This window comes from Pan paniscus, chromosome 12 (genome assembly GCF_029289425.2).
Source record: "Pan paniscus chromosome 12, NHGRI_mPanPan1-v2.0_pri, whole genome shotgun sequence".
Taxonomy (NCBI): domain Eukaryota; kingdom Metazoa; phylum Chordata; class Mammalia; order Primates; family Hominidae; genus Pan; species Pan paniscus.
This window is the reverse complement of record NC_073261.2, coordinates 95,762,987-95,775,936: the sequence shown is the minus strand read 5'-3', so window position 1 is coordinate 95,775,936 and position 12,950 is coordinate 95,762,987. Positions and strand designations below refer to the sequence as shown.

The window sequence follows — 12,950 nt, the reverse complement described above, 5'->3', positions numbered from 1 at the left end:
GCCACTCAGAAAGTCACACTCAGCAAGCTTCCCACCTTCCTGTCCTTTTGACACACCCATTTGCAACGATTCCCCTACTGGGTTGATGCATCCAGAAATGAGCTTTCCAACTGCAAATTCTTCTGAGCGGGATCTGGCCCAGTTATGCTGTGGAATCTCTTCCATCCTCTGTGGGCCTCACCTTTTTGAGACACCCAGTGACCGCACCATGGATGAGGAGAGAGTGAGGGAAGCGTCTGCCTTGCTGGGTACTTTTCCTCTTCCCCAAATGTATTTTTAAGACAGAATATGAATGAGAGACCTTTATGGGAAACATGTTTTATTTTTGCCATTTAGCTGTGAAATCATCAGGATTCAGACATAAGATAGTGTAATTATTCTGCAAACACCCAGTGGACAGCTCCTGTGTCACCCACAGCACCCGAGGGTGGTCAAACTGGCTCATTCTAGCTCTTCCAAGAAATGAATCCAACTGGTGACAGGGGACTCAGAGACAACTTCTCTTCTCCTTTCCCACAGGGAGACATCTCCTGCTTCCTTTTCCAGGGCAACGTAGGCTGAGTACATCCCAAAGTGCTCAGATGAGCTGCTTGGTGGCCACAGGCTTAACTGGGCCTGGGCCAGCCAAGGACCGAACCCAGGCTGTTGGGAGACAGCTTGGACTCTGTTTCATGCAGGGCCGGTTTAGATTTATCACAACCATACTGGGCAGCACAGCCTCTTAGAATGAGAGCCAGATTCTTGAGTGATCACTGGGAGCTTGTCCTAGAGAAAGACACGGAGGTGCAAATGCAGAGGGCCAAGGGTGAGTAAAGAAACTCCTTCCTTTGAGTGACCATGGAAGTGGGGCCCCATTCCAAAGATGCTGTTCTGGATCATCCCACAGTACAGGAAGCACTGGCACTTCCTGCTGGCAAGGCTGACAGACCCCAACGTGCCCATGGCCCCTTAATGGATGACCCTACTCCATTCTTCAAAATTCCTTAAAGGGCACCCCCCCCACCTGTCCTGCCCCAAGCTTGAATTCATATCATAGCCCATTTTAGCACCTTGAGGGCTGGCACTGGAGTGGAGGGAAACTTGGGGGAGAGATGTTCCTCCCATCTCCAGGCAGGTTGGAAGGGCTGAGGCCAGGGGCTGCTATAGTAACAACAGCCCTGAGCTCTGTCCCATCCAAGCTCCAGATGGCTAGCTTTGGACTTCTGCAGAGGAGTGGTTTTTCTCAAGTGCAGGGGTCTTGGAATAAAGTGACATTCGTGCATAGTCATGTCTTCTGCAATAATCAGCCAGCTGCCCTACCCATGGGGTAAAGAGGCCTCAACTCTTCTTCCCTGCCTCCCTCCACCTCTCTTGTCTCTCAGACTACTTGCTAGTTTGCCTATTTTTTTTTCATGAAAATTCAGTCCAAGATACATAGTTAGAAAATTCAAAGAGTACTACAAGGCACGAAGGAAAAATAGCAGGTTCTTGTCCCATTTCTATCCAAATTCCCCTCCCTAAACTCTTTCTTCTGATGTTTACCTCCATATTTCTAGGTAATATGCTTATGCAGTTAATTCTTGATTTGTCAATTTTAAATGCCTATTGACTTCTTATGATGCAAGATGGGGTGGGGTTGCTTCTAACCCCCTTTCATGTCTACATCTTCCCTCCTTCTGATATATTTATGTCACATTTTTGTTAAATCAATATTCCATTTGTATTTTATTACAATTATATATGTACTGTTCACTGCTGAGTGAAAAAATACTCTAGGATCACATTTTCTCTCTTCTGTAACTCTTTATTCTTCCAGGAGTTAATAACTACCTCACTTTTTTGTCTGCTTAGTTTAAGTCATTATCCTACTAATTCTTCCAAAGCTCTCCAGCAGAATTGCAAAATCCCTCTGAACATTATTTTTCCTACAATTAAGCAATCTGATCAAAAATTGCTCCTATTTTCCCCAAAGGCCGCCCCTCCAGCTCCTCTCGGAATGGCTCACTCTCTTGCTCTGCTGCATAGCACCGGTCCTTGGACTTCCCTGTCTCTGTCTAGTGTTGGATCTTCTGTTTCCTGGATTCCAACTCTTCCTCCTCCTTGGTTTATGCCCTTGGAGTGTACATGTCGGTTTCCCAGTTGGATACATTTTTCTTCCAAAGCCAGCTCCAGAAGGCTGGACACCCTGGCATCTCAAGGTGCCTAGTAACCACCAGGTGTATGCTTGCCAATGGTGTTGAGTGTTTTCACATCACCAGAGGCACATCCAGACTCACAACTCTCAACTCAGAAGTATAGGAGAGTTTAACTTGAACTCTGACAGTTCCATCTGCCCTGGGGTGTCAGTCTTCAACCCAACATCTAGCCAGGTCTCTCGAAAAGAATTTCTTTCGATGAACAGAATGAGATTGGAGAGATGGATTTACTGGGCTAGAAGTAGACTCATCCTGCAGAAAATGGTTGTTGGTCATCAGTAAGACCAGGGCCACTGTTGTCATATTTCACCTAAATCCTGCAGACTAGGAGAAGGTGGCCCTTTCCTCAAGAAACTGTATTTTTATACAGTAGGAAATTGTTATAAATGACAATTTTGTTAGAATAAGGCATTTTACTGGCATATTGACAGATCAACATGGATGCAGATGACATTAGCTAGACAAACTCTCAGCAGGGTGTGATTTGCCGTGTATTAAACCTCTAGACTCTGAAATCAATTAAAATCAATACAGCCTCAAGTGTCCAAGGAGCACAGAGCAATGAGATAAGTATTAGCATTCTTTCAAGTATGAACTTTATATTTAAACATATTTTAACATAGGTATTGCCTGCAATGTGACAACAAGGCATACACTTTGTTTAAAAGAAATATATATGATGGGAAGAGAGGAAGAGGAGTTCAGCCCAGTTGCATATACCTATATCCCAATCTGCTAGGTCAGAGGAGAGCAGATGGGTTAAAAATGAGCCAGAGAGAGGAACAGAAGTATTCTTACAACGAAAGTATACCTCAACTTGCCCGGTGAGTCCAAGGGCAGATAAAAGACCTCTTGTACACAGTTTGTAGGGAGTGACCTGGAAACCAAGTAGACTGGTGATGGAGCTCCAATAACCTTCATCTCTGGGAGAAGCTCGCTTAACTCAGGACAAAGCCTTTGCTCGCTGCAGGGACACTTTGTAACACAGAGGATCAAGTGAGCAAGGAGAGGGACTTCTCTGGATCGAATCCTGGCTAATGATAAAAGTCTCTTTGCTGACCTCAGAGTGTTGGAACTCGTAGAAGAAACTTTGTAATAGCAAAGTAAGGGAATATTGGATAGAGTTGAAATGACCAGGACACTTTCAACTTTCTCAAAAAAGTGAGGGAAATTTTCAAATTTTTCAAAAAAGTGAGGGAAAAATAGGCCTTCATAAGATAATATGGGTCGTGGTGTATTAGAGATAATAACAAGATAATATTAACTACCTGCCTCCCAGTACACCAAAGGGGAAGAAAATAGAGAATAGCTAAAATAGCAGGAAGACTAGGATATAAGCTAATACTAACAAATGCTGGGATGAGAACAAAACAAAGGAAGGTACAAACCTGAAAGAGTGATTTCTTTTGGTTATTTGGGAGAAAGTTATCAACTAGTTTCTCCAGGGTAGGTGTTTCGCTTTGTGCTAAGGAAATAGCAACAAACAAGACATACCCAGGCTTATAGTCTAGCAGAGAATACTGACGTCAAGCAAGTAATGAAAAGTGTGTTAACTCAGCCAGCTACAAATAGACGTGAACTTCCTCAACCTGGCAAATGGTATCTATGAAAAACGCACAGTGATCATCATATTTAATGGCAAAGGATTGGGTGTTTTCCCCCAAGATCGGGAACACAAGGTTGTCTGCTTTGTTCACTTCTATTCGGCAATGTATTAGAGGTTCTAGCCAGACAATTAGGCAAGAAAAAGAAATAAAAAGCCTCTATATTGGAGTGGAAAAATAAAACTATCTTTATTGCAGATTACATGACTTTTGAATATATAAAATTCTAAGGAAGCCCTTTAAAAATATTGGAACTAATAAGTTTAGCAAGGTTGCAGGATATAAGATCAATATAAAAATAATTTTTATTGCTGTACACTAGCAATGAAAATCTGAAAATAATATTAACAATTTTATTTAAAATTGCATCCCAAACTACAATAGTTAGGAATAAATTTAACAAGGAAAGTGTAAGACTTCTACACTGAAAACTGTAAATCATTGTTCAAAAAAATTAAAGAAGATATATAAAAATGAAGAGATGCATGGAACAAAAGATTTTATATTGTGAAGATGGCAATATTCCCCAGATTGACCTTTAGATTTAATGTAATCTCTATCAAAATCCCAGAAGCTGATAAGTTGATTCTAAAATTTATATGTAAATGCAAGGAACCCAGAAGAGCCAAAATAGTCTTGAAAAGTAAAATAAAGTTGGAAAACTCACACTTCCTAATTTCAAAACTTACTATAAAATTGTAGCAATCAACAAAGTGTGATACTGGCATAAGATACACACATAAATCAATTGAACAGAAAGGAATGTCCATAAATACATTCTTATATTAAATTGATTTTTGAAAAGGGTTCCAAGACAAAGAAACAGGAGAATGAATAGTTTTTTCAGCAACTGGTGCTGGGACAAATGAATGAATGCAAAAGAATGAAATTAGAACCCTACTTCACACCATATAAAAAATGATCTCAAAATGGATCAAAGACCTAAATGTAAGAGCTAAGCTATAAAACTTTTTGAAGAAAAACCAGAATAGATAGTTTGACCTTGGGTTGGGCAATGATTTCTCAGCTATACCACCAAAAATATGTGACAAAAGAAAACAATAGATAAATTAGACTCCATCAAAATTAAAGACTCATATGCTACAGATGATGGCATCAAAAACTGCAAAGACAACCTGCAGAAGGGGAGAAAAATTTGCAAATCACATATATAAGGAATTCGTATCTACAATATACAAAGAACATCTACAACTCCTCTGTAGTAAAAATATAAATAACCCAGCTTACAAATGGACAAAGGACTAAATGAACATTTCTCCGAAGAAGATATAAAATAACCCATAAGCACTGAAAAGATGCTCAAAATCATTAGTCATCATGAAAATGCAAATCAAAACCACAGTGAGATATCACTTCACACTCCCTAGGATTGCTATAAAAGACAGACAATGACAAGGGTTGCTGAGGATGTGGAGAAAATGGAATTCTCATTTGCAGCTGGTGGGAATGTAAAATGGTGTAGCTGCTTTGGAAAACAGTTTGGTGGTTCCTCAAAAATTTACTAATAGAATTTCCGTATGATCCAGCAGTTCCACTCATAACTCTACACCCAATTGAAATAAAAACATATGTCCCCCCAAAAACCTGTGCACAAACATTCATAGCAGGATTATTAATGACAGTCAAAACTAGAAACAACCCACATGTCTATCAACTGAGGAATAGATGAAAAAAATGGGGTATAGCCACAATGAAATATTATTTGGCACTTAAAAGGAATGAAGTACTGATACACGCTACAACATGCATGAATCCTGACAGCATTACGCTAAGTGAAAGAAGCCAGTCATAAAGGACCACATGTTGTATGAATCTAATCATATGAAATGTCCAGAATAGGTAAACTTACAGATTCAGAAAGTAGATTAGTGGTTGCCTCAGGCTAGAGGGTGGGACACAATTGGGGAGCAACTGCTGTGGGCATGCTAGGTGGGCATGCTAGTTGGGCATGGGGTTTCTTTTTTGTGGTGATAAAAATGTTCTAACAATCATATTGTGGTGATTGTTGCACACCTCTGACTATGCTAAAAACCATTGAACTCTATACTTTAAATGAGCAAACTCTACAATGTGTGAATTATATCTCAATATATTTCTTTAAAAGAAGATGGGCTACAACCAAGTGTGTTGAATGTTATGACTGGGGAGGGGTGATATGTGAGTGAATAATATGGGAACCCATAATATGGGAACCCAACTGGGCTAAGACATAAAGGATCAGGAGTTTGGTGACCGACAGCCAAGACAGAGCAGACAGTAAGGCCAAAGGCTTCAGGCTGGGAAAAGCATGGAAAATAGAAGGAAGTAAAGGTGTAATGGTGTGGTGGGAGTAGAGAGCAGGAAAAAGAGGGACAAGTTGTGGTTAGATGGTGGGCAGGGTCCAGAGGAGACAGGCTCTTGTGGTCCACGTTAATGATGCCAGATTTTTCCTGTGAGCAATGGGAGGACATTGAAGCGTTTTTAAGCCTGGAGAATGTAATGATTGGATTTGAATTTTAAAAAGTGTAGTCCAGCTGCCGGAAATTGATTTGAGGGATATGAGTAGATATAGGAAAATCAGATAGGGAGGCCATGCCAAAGTCAGGGAGAGAGATGATGTCAAAGAAATCTCAACTGAAGCAGTTAGCAGGGAGAGTGGGAAGTGAGAATATGTAGACAATGAGCTCTTCCATGAAATTTGGTTGCAATGAGAGGAAACAGGTGGAGTTCAGCTGGAAGGGGTAGGAGATGAAGAAATTTAAAAGATACACATTTTTAAATGGGAGTTAAATGACTCCAGAAGACAGAGACAGGTTTAGTATTCAGAAGACAGAAGAGAGAATTCATTCAATCAGGCCCTTGAGAAGGTGAAGGATAATGAGGAAGAAGGGGGGAGATAGTTACAGAGGAAGGTGGGTTTGTAGATTTGGAGGCAGAACTTCTTCACCCTCCTGCCTCCAATTCTGTAAAGCAAACCACAAGCCAAGAGTGAGTGGATGTGCTTTAATGATGTGATGCCAGAGGGTGGTGATAAATGAGGAAGCTAGGGAAGCGCTCCTGTGGCTGATGATAGGCATTAGTGAAAGAAACTGAAGTAAACACAACAATGCCTCTAATATTATCCTTCCTTCTGACACATTGTTTAAAAATAGGAAGGGTGGAAACATTAGTTAAGAGAGAATCGCGACCCTGTACGGAGAAAAGGTAGTAAGAGAGAATCCAGTTATTTTGAAAGTTTAAGCCTTTAGGCCCTGTGTATCAAATTAGCTTAAATATACAATTGAAGAATCATTTTTGATATTAGAAGTCATGCAGATTGGAACAGACACAATAAAACTGAAAATAATCAAATGTTCTGTTTTTAAAAAGGAGTGAAAGGAGAACTCAAGGAAATACTATTGGGTCAAATTAACTATGATCTCTGCAGTATTCATTTGCGATCATTAGAAAGCATCAAGCGTTCATCAGGAAATATTTATGCTACAACATTATTTATGGAGACAGTGTCTGTCTCTTGACTTCAAGGTGCATGAATGGGAGATTAGATACTGTTTACAAAAACAATCGAGTTTTAGGTGATATTGATCACAGGTCGGCTGCGTGAAGAACTGTATACTTCGAAGGTATATTGGCACATAGAGAATGGTCACCAGGAGGTCTGGATGAAAACCAACAGGAATAATTAAAGAAGACAGGCTTTGGGCAAAATAGCAAAGGTATCCTCAAATATTTAGGTCTTGCATGTCCAGTATTTTTTTCTACAGTGGTCCAGAGAGTAGAGCCAGAAGCATGAGTAGAAAGTTTCAGGGAAGTAGATGATTGCCTCTAGCTAAGGAATACCTAACACTTGGAGATGTCCAACAATGGGAACCACAACATCTTGAGCTCCCCTGTCCTAAAGAATTCTAGAAGACTGACGGGGCTTCTGCTACAGCAGGGTTAGGGTGTGGACTATGTAACTCTAGGGTCTGTTTCATGAAAAAAAAATGTAGAGGAAATGACGTGAGTGTTAATTCTTCAGCACACTCATGCTAGAGGGATAAACACTGATGCCTACAGATGTTCATCATCTGTCCAAAGCTGCACAGTGAGACAACGGTACAGCTGGGGCTAGAGCCCGCTCTTCTCTCCCTAAGGCCTGACCATTTCTACCATTTCTGTTGCTCTACACCATTCCATTTCCACCATTTCTCTTGCCCTTCCCGTGATGAGAGATACTTTTTTTCTTCGGAACTGCAGTGAAGGATTCTAAACCCTCATTCATGCCTTCCAAGCCATGCCTTTCCATAAAGGTCCATTGGTCTACACTGTCTGCATGAAATCTGCAGCATTGGCCTTGAAACTCAAGGGCCTTGAGCAGCTAAGCCTTGGTTCACTTATGTAAGGGTCTGTCATCCCTGGGGAGGCTCTCCCAAGGAGAGAGTCTTATGTGCAGTTCTTAGAGGAGAAGGAGGACTCATGCTCCCAGGAGGGAAAGACTCCAAAGCTACCATGTCTTACCTGAGCCGTGGGTCTGCTTTCCTCTTTGCTTCAGTTGTACATGACCAGGCTCATCCACTGAAAAATAAGCATCATCATTACAACAGTTCTTTACACTTGTTAGCTTAATACAGAGCAGGGCAAATGCCACCCTCCTCCCTCGGAAGACTTCAGTCCAGTCTCATCACCCCTTCCAGCTAATTCCAACCCAAGCAGGGTACGGGGCGGGGTTGTCTCACAGCACATCTTCTGCTACTCCCTGAATAACCAGGCAGTGAGACGTATATATCTTAGGTCTACCAGCTGGCTGGTCAGGAGCCTCTAAAACTCAATGGGAATAAGTTTAATGTACAGTGAGCTCAGCGGGCTGTCCTTCTGTTCCCTCCTGGATTTATGACTCCCACATAATCCTCTGCTTTATTAAGCTATTGGAAAAAAATAAAATCTGTCTGCCAAGATCCTAAAGCAGCCTGGCGGCCAGCGATATATAAGGCAGTAATTGGAGGTTGGGGGGACAGCTTGGCTGGCCTTTGACAGACCGTTCAATATCCTCAGGGAGAAAAATGCCCTCTGGAATTAAGTCAGGGGAGGCAGCCTGGGACTGTGCCTGCCCCGGGGAGGGGAAGGTACCTCACCTCCATTTCTGTCAGGTAGAGTCCTTTTCCATCCTTAGAGAGGTTGCGGAAGGTCTCTAGGATAAAGAAGGGAAGGTTTTGACTGACTGAGGAGGAAGGAATCCAGGCAGTTCAGGGGAGGCAGGCCTGGGCCTATAAGAAGCACAGGAGGTGATTCTGTAAAGCAGCCCCTCCTGCTCCACGGGGTGTGCCTGTCACCCATCCTTTTCTCTGTCTAGCCGAGCTCTGCACGGGGCGAGTGGCTCAGGGCTCACCTCCTCAGAGGGGCTGTGTGCCTGCTCTGCCCACACGCCTCTCCCTCTCCCAGCTTCCTTGCACTCCCTGCCCCTGCATCCATCCACACTAGGCTGTGGGGATGTGAGGGCTTGTCATTCTTTCAGTGATACAATTTGGGGACCTTCCCTGTGCAACTGAGAACTGTGTGGGGGCCAAGGCTTGTACCTCAGGCTTCTCTTTTACCCTCCCAGAGCCTTAGTCTCTCAATCTTTTTGCCCAGCTCAGAGCTGCAGGCTTTGCAGCAGTGCCTCGTGGCATGGCGGTGAGAGGATTATGAGTGGGGAGGGGTCTGGCCTCTCTCCTGCAATCACGGTGGCCCCACTGTGGCCCGACTGTGGCCCGGGGTTTCACACTAGATTTCATTAAAAACAAAGGGTGACACTGCTAAAAAGTGTGGAAACTTCGGCCCACACAGTTGGATTTCTGAAGCCTGGGGAGGGACCTCCTGCCCCCACTTATTCACTTGTGTGTGAAATTCCTGCAGCAAAGACCAAAATCCTTCATTACATAACTGAAGAGCAGGTTTCAATGATAAACACAACCTGGAGACGGGGACAGCGTTAACCTTGTTCCTGAGAGAGGGGCTGGGCAGGGTGATGAGGAAAAGAGACCTGCGATGGGGAACTACAGGGGAGAGGGGGGTGCAGAGGGAGCTGGTCACACCATCTGCAGCCTCGGTTGGCACCTCACGCAGGCTGCCGGCCCACCCTGCTGCTGAGGCCTCACGCAGACCTGGGATGGGGTAGGGGGTGTCCGGTCCTCTCCTGTGTTCTTCGGTCACTGCCAAGGTCTCTGGGATGCCCCTTGGGGACACTTACTTGCCATGGCTTCAAGCCGCATCAGGAAGCAGACCAGGCTGGGGAAGCTGACCCTGCCGACGCTATCGCTGTACCTGAGGGTCACCAGATGCAGCAGCTCACGGCTGATGAAGATCCCTCTGAGGAAGTCTGGGGCCACAGGTGAATGAGTGAGTGAGAGGAGTCTAGGGCTGGGGGGTTCCTCTGCCTCTCAGGGTCTGAGACACCTGTTCAGAGGGCCCGGCAACCTCCCACCAACTCCTCCCACTCAGCCCCCTCCCTTCAGTGTCTTCTCTTTCCTGTTGGTTGTTAGGCCCCAGGAACCTAGTTCTGGAGTCTGGCCAGAGACCACGTGAAGATACTGAAGACCCTGCTCTGGAGACACATTGGCCTTCACAATCATCTGATCATTCCCACGTAATGGGAGAGCTGCTGGGACACCTGGGGGTTGCTTCTAGCTCTGCCTCTGTCAAACTTCTCCTTGCTGATGACCTTCACAACCTTCCTCCCCACCCATGACTGTAGGTGGATTGTTTATGGATGCTGCTAGTGTAGGTGGGAGTGGCCCCTGGCAGAAGGAGATGCAGTCCTAAGTCCATCCAGGGAAAAGACTGACCCTTGGCGGGAGAGCAGAATGCAGAAGGTGGCCTCAGGCAGGCAGGAGCTCAGCGCCTTGTCATCCTGTGCTTCTAATTATAAGCTCCAGGGAGGCACCGACCTCACAGGGGCCAAGTGCACACTGGCACATAGTCAGGCTTTGCAAGACTTAGAGAGCAAGTAGAACCCTGCAAGCCAAACCATCCATCATGGGGACAAGCCTGGTGGCCCATGAGCCTCTGGCAGCCAGAGACACAGGAGGTTTCTCTAGCGGAGTTAATAAAACATGAACTCGAATGCCTTTAGATAAGCCAGGTCCTCTCCTGCTTGCCATGTTCTCAGTCACCTGTTTTCTGACTGTGAGCTCCATCGCCCCTTTCACTTACTTGCCTGGCTGCTGAAGGCTTACTGAATTGAATTTGAACAATTTTCTACTTTTTTCTCTTTTATTATTCTGAAGTCATGTGTGAGGTCTTTTTAAAAGATTTCGTCTTTAATGGATTCTTAAAGTGTGGTCCCCAGACCAGGGGCATGAGCATCCCCTGGGAGCTTGTTAGAAATGCAAATTCCTGAGCCCCACCCACACCCCCTGATCAGAGGTGCAGCAATCTGTGCTTTAACAAGCCCTGAAGAGTCCCAGCTCCACATTATGAAGCATTAAGGGGAGGATCCAGGCTACAGGTGGGGGCAACAGTCTGATCTTTCTGCCCTGTCTCCAGGCCAGGATCCACAGAAGGGAGGATGATGGAGACTCTCCTTCCAGTGTTAACCCGGGGAAATGTGATTTTACATTTTATTAAAGGAAGGTGGCCATTTCCTTGTGCAACTTTTTTTGTGATCCATTTTCCCCATTGGGACAGTAGAGGTAATGATTCCTGCCCTTCCCAGTTTGCAGGGTAGTTGAGACAGTCAAATGAGATGACGCCAACAGAAGTGCTTGCTGATCCATGGAGCACTTATGCACCCTAAGGGATTATTCTCATTATCCCAGGGCTGAAAGCCTTTGCCTACTTGAAGCAGACAGATGCCATTTGATTTAATTTAGCCCCAAACTCTCTGTGAAGAGAGAGAGATCATCAGCCAGCCTGTGGGTATTTAACCCTGATGGCCCAGATACTGAGCTGGAAGCACGTCTCCGAGGCGAGCTCGATTCCTGATAGGGTATCAATCACGCGACGGCTATTTTCTCACAATTAGAGCTGTGCTGGGGAGGAAAGACATCTGGGAAAATTGACTGGCACGTGAGAACTCAGACAGGGCAACTGTGTTTGAGTCTGCAACCCTGGAGGCCCCCCAGGGTCAGTGTGAACTGGGGAGGACACGAGAGCTGCAGCGCTCCTGTCTCCTGATTGCCTGGCACTGTTGTGCCAGCCTTGCTACTAGGGGTGTGGGCATCACCCCCCCCCCGGACCTTGGGCACCACAGCTCCAAAGTCCCCATTGTACCTGTATTCTCTATGGCCTTCCACAAGTCCGAGCTCAGGAGGACTCCAGGGCTTGTCTGAACCTTCTGGAAAACATGCTAATAGGGGAAGAGAAGCAAGAAGTCTGTGTGAAGACTGGGAAGGTCTGGATACTCCTTTTCCATCCTGGGAGCTTGCTTCCCTAAACCTCAGAGGAAGGCACGGTCATAGCACTGAGGACTGGGAGGACACAGTGGCCACACCTGGTGAACTGACCATCCTGGCTGCCCGCCGAGGGGCTGTGGCTGCTTCCCTCCTCACCCATGCTCCTTCCTCTTCTGTGCCCCCAGACTGGGCCCTGACACATAGGGCAGTTTTCTACTTTTGAGGGGAGTGTAGGGCTCTCCAAAGAGTTTGCGTAGGGTAGTGGTTAAGAGCACAGGCTTTACAACCAAACTGCTAGGGTTTAAATCATGGACTGTTTACCAGCTGTATTACCTTTGGCCATGACTTAATCTTCCTAGGCCTCAGTTTCCTCATCTGTAGCATAGGGCTAATTACAGTGCCTACCTCACAGGTTTGTTGCAGGGAGTAAATGACTCAATATTTATAAAGTGCTTGAGAGAGTGCTTTGCACATTAGTGAATGCTCTATAGAAAATATTGAAAGCAGGTTAGAATTGCTTCCTAGAGCCCAGCACAGGGGCAGAAGGTGGCAACCGGAACATATTACTTTTGTATGGGGCGGCTCTTGCACTCACCCAGGCCTTTTCTACCTCTATCCAATTCTCTGTATAATCCTGGTCAACATCGTACTTCACAGATGAGGACACTGATACTCAGGCAGGGAACATTTTGCCTTGGATTAGGTGTGTAAGTGCTGCAGGGCTGAACTCAGGACCCTAATTTGGGTCCATGCCTAGCTGTCCCCAGGAGCTACTCCAAAGCAAAGTACCCACACACAGGCATGTGACTGAGGCCAACCAT

At 45.0% G+C, this 12,950-nt stretch overlaps 1 protein-coding gene across 1 annotated transcript in view; it reads right to left on the bottom strand.

Annotated features, from left to right (window-relative positions):
• Positions 1-316: 316 nt before the first annotated feature.
• CAPN13 (calpain 13) overlaps positions 317-12,950 on the bottom strand; it is an 84,783-nt gene continuing 72,149 nt past the window's right edge. Inside the window, exons 19-23 of the mRNA XM_008952518.3 lie at positions 12,008-12,083; positions 9,987-10,115; positions 8,893-8,948; positions 8,279-8,335; positions 317-765 (exon numbers count right to left, since the gene is read on the bottom strand). Of these exons, the coding sequence (XP_008950766.3) occupies positions 8,309-8,335; positions 8,893-8,948; positions 9,987-10,115; positions 12,008-12,083 (288 nt within the window). The 3' untranslated portion in view covers positions 317-765; positions 8,279-8,308. The remainder of the gene's footprint in view (positions 766-8,278; positions 8,336-8,892; positions 8,949-9,986; positions 10,116-12,007; positions 12,084-12,950) is intronic.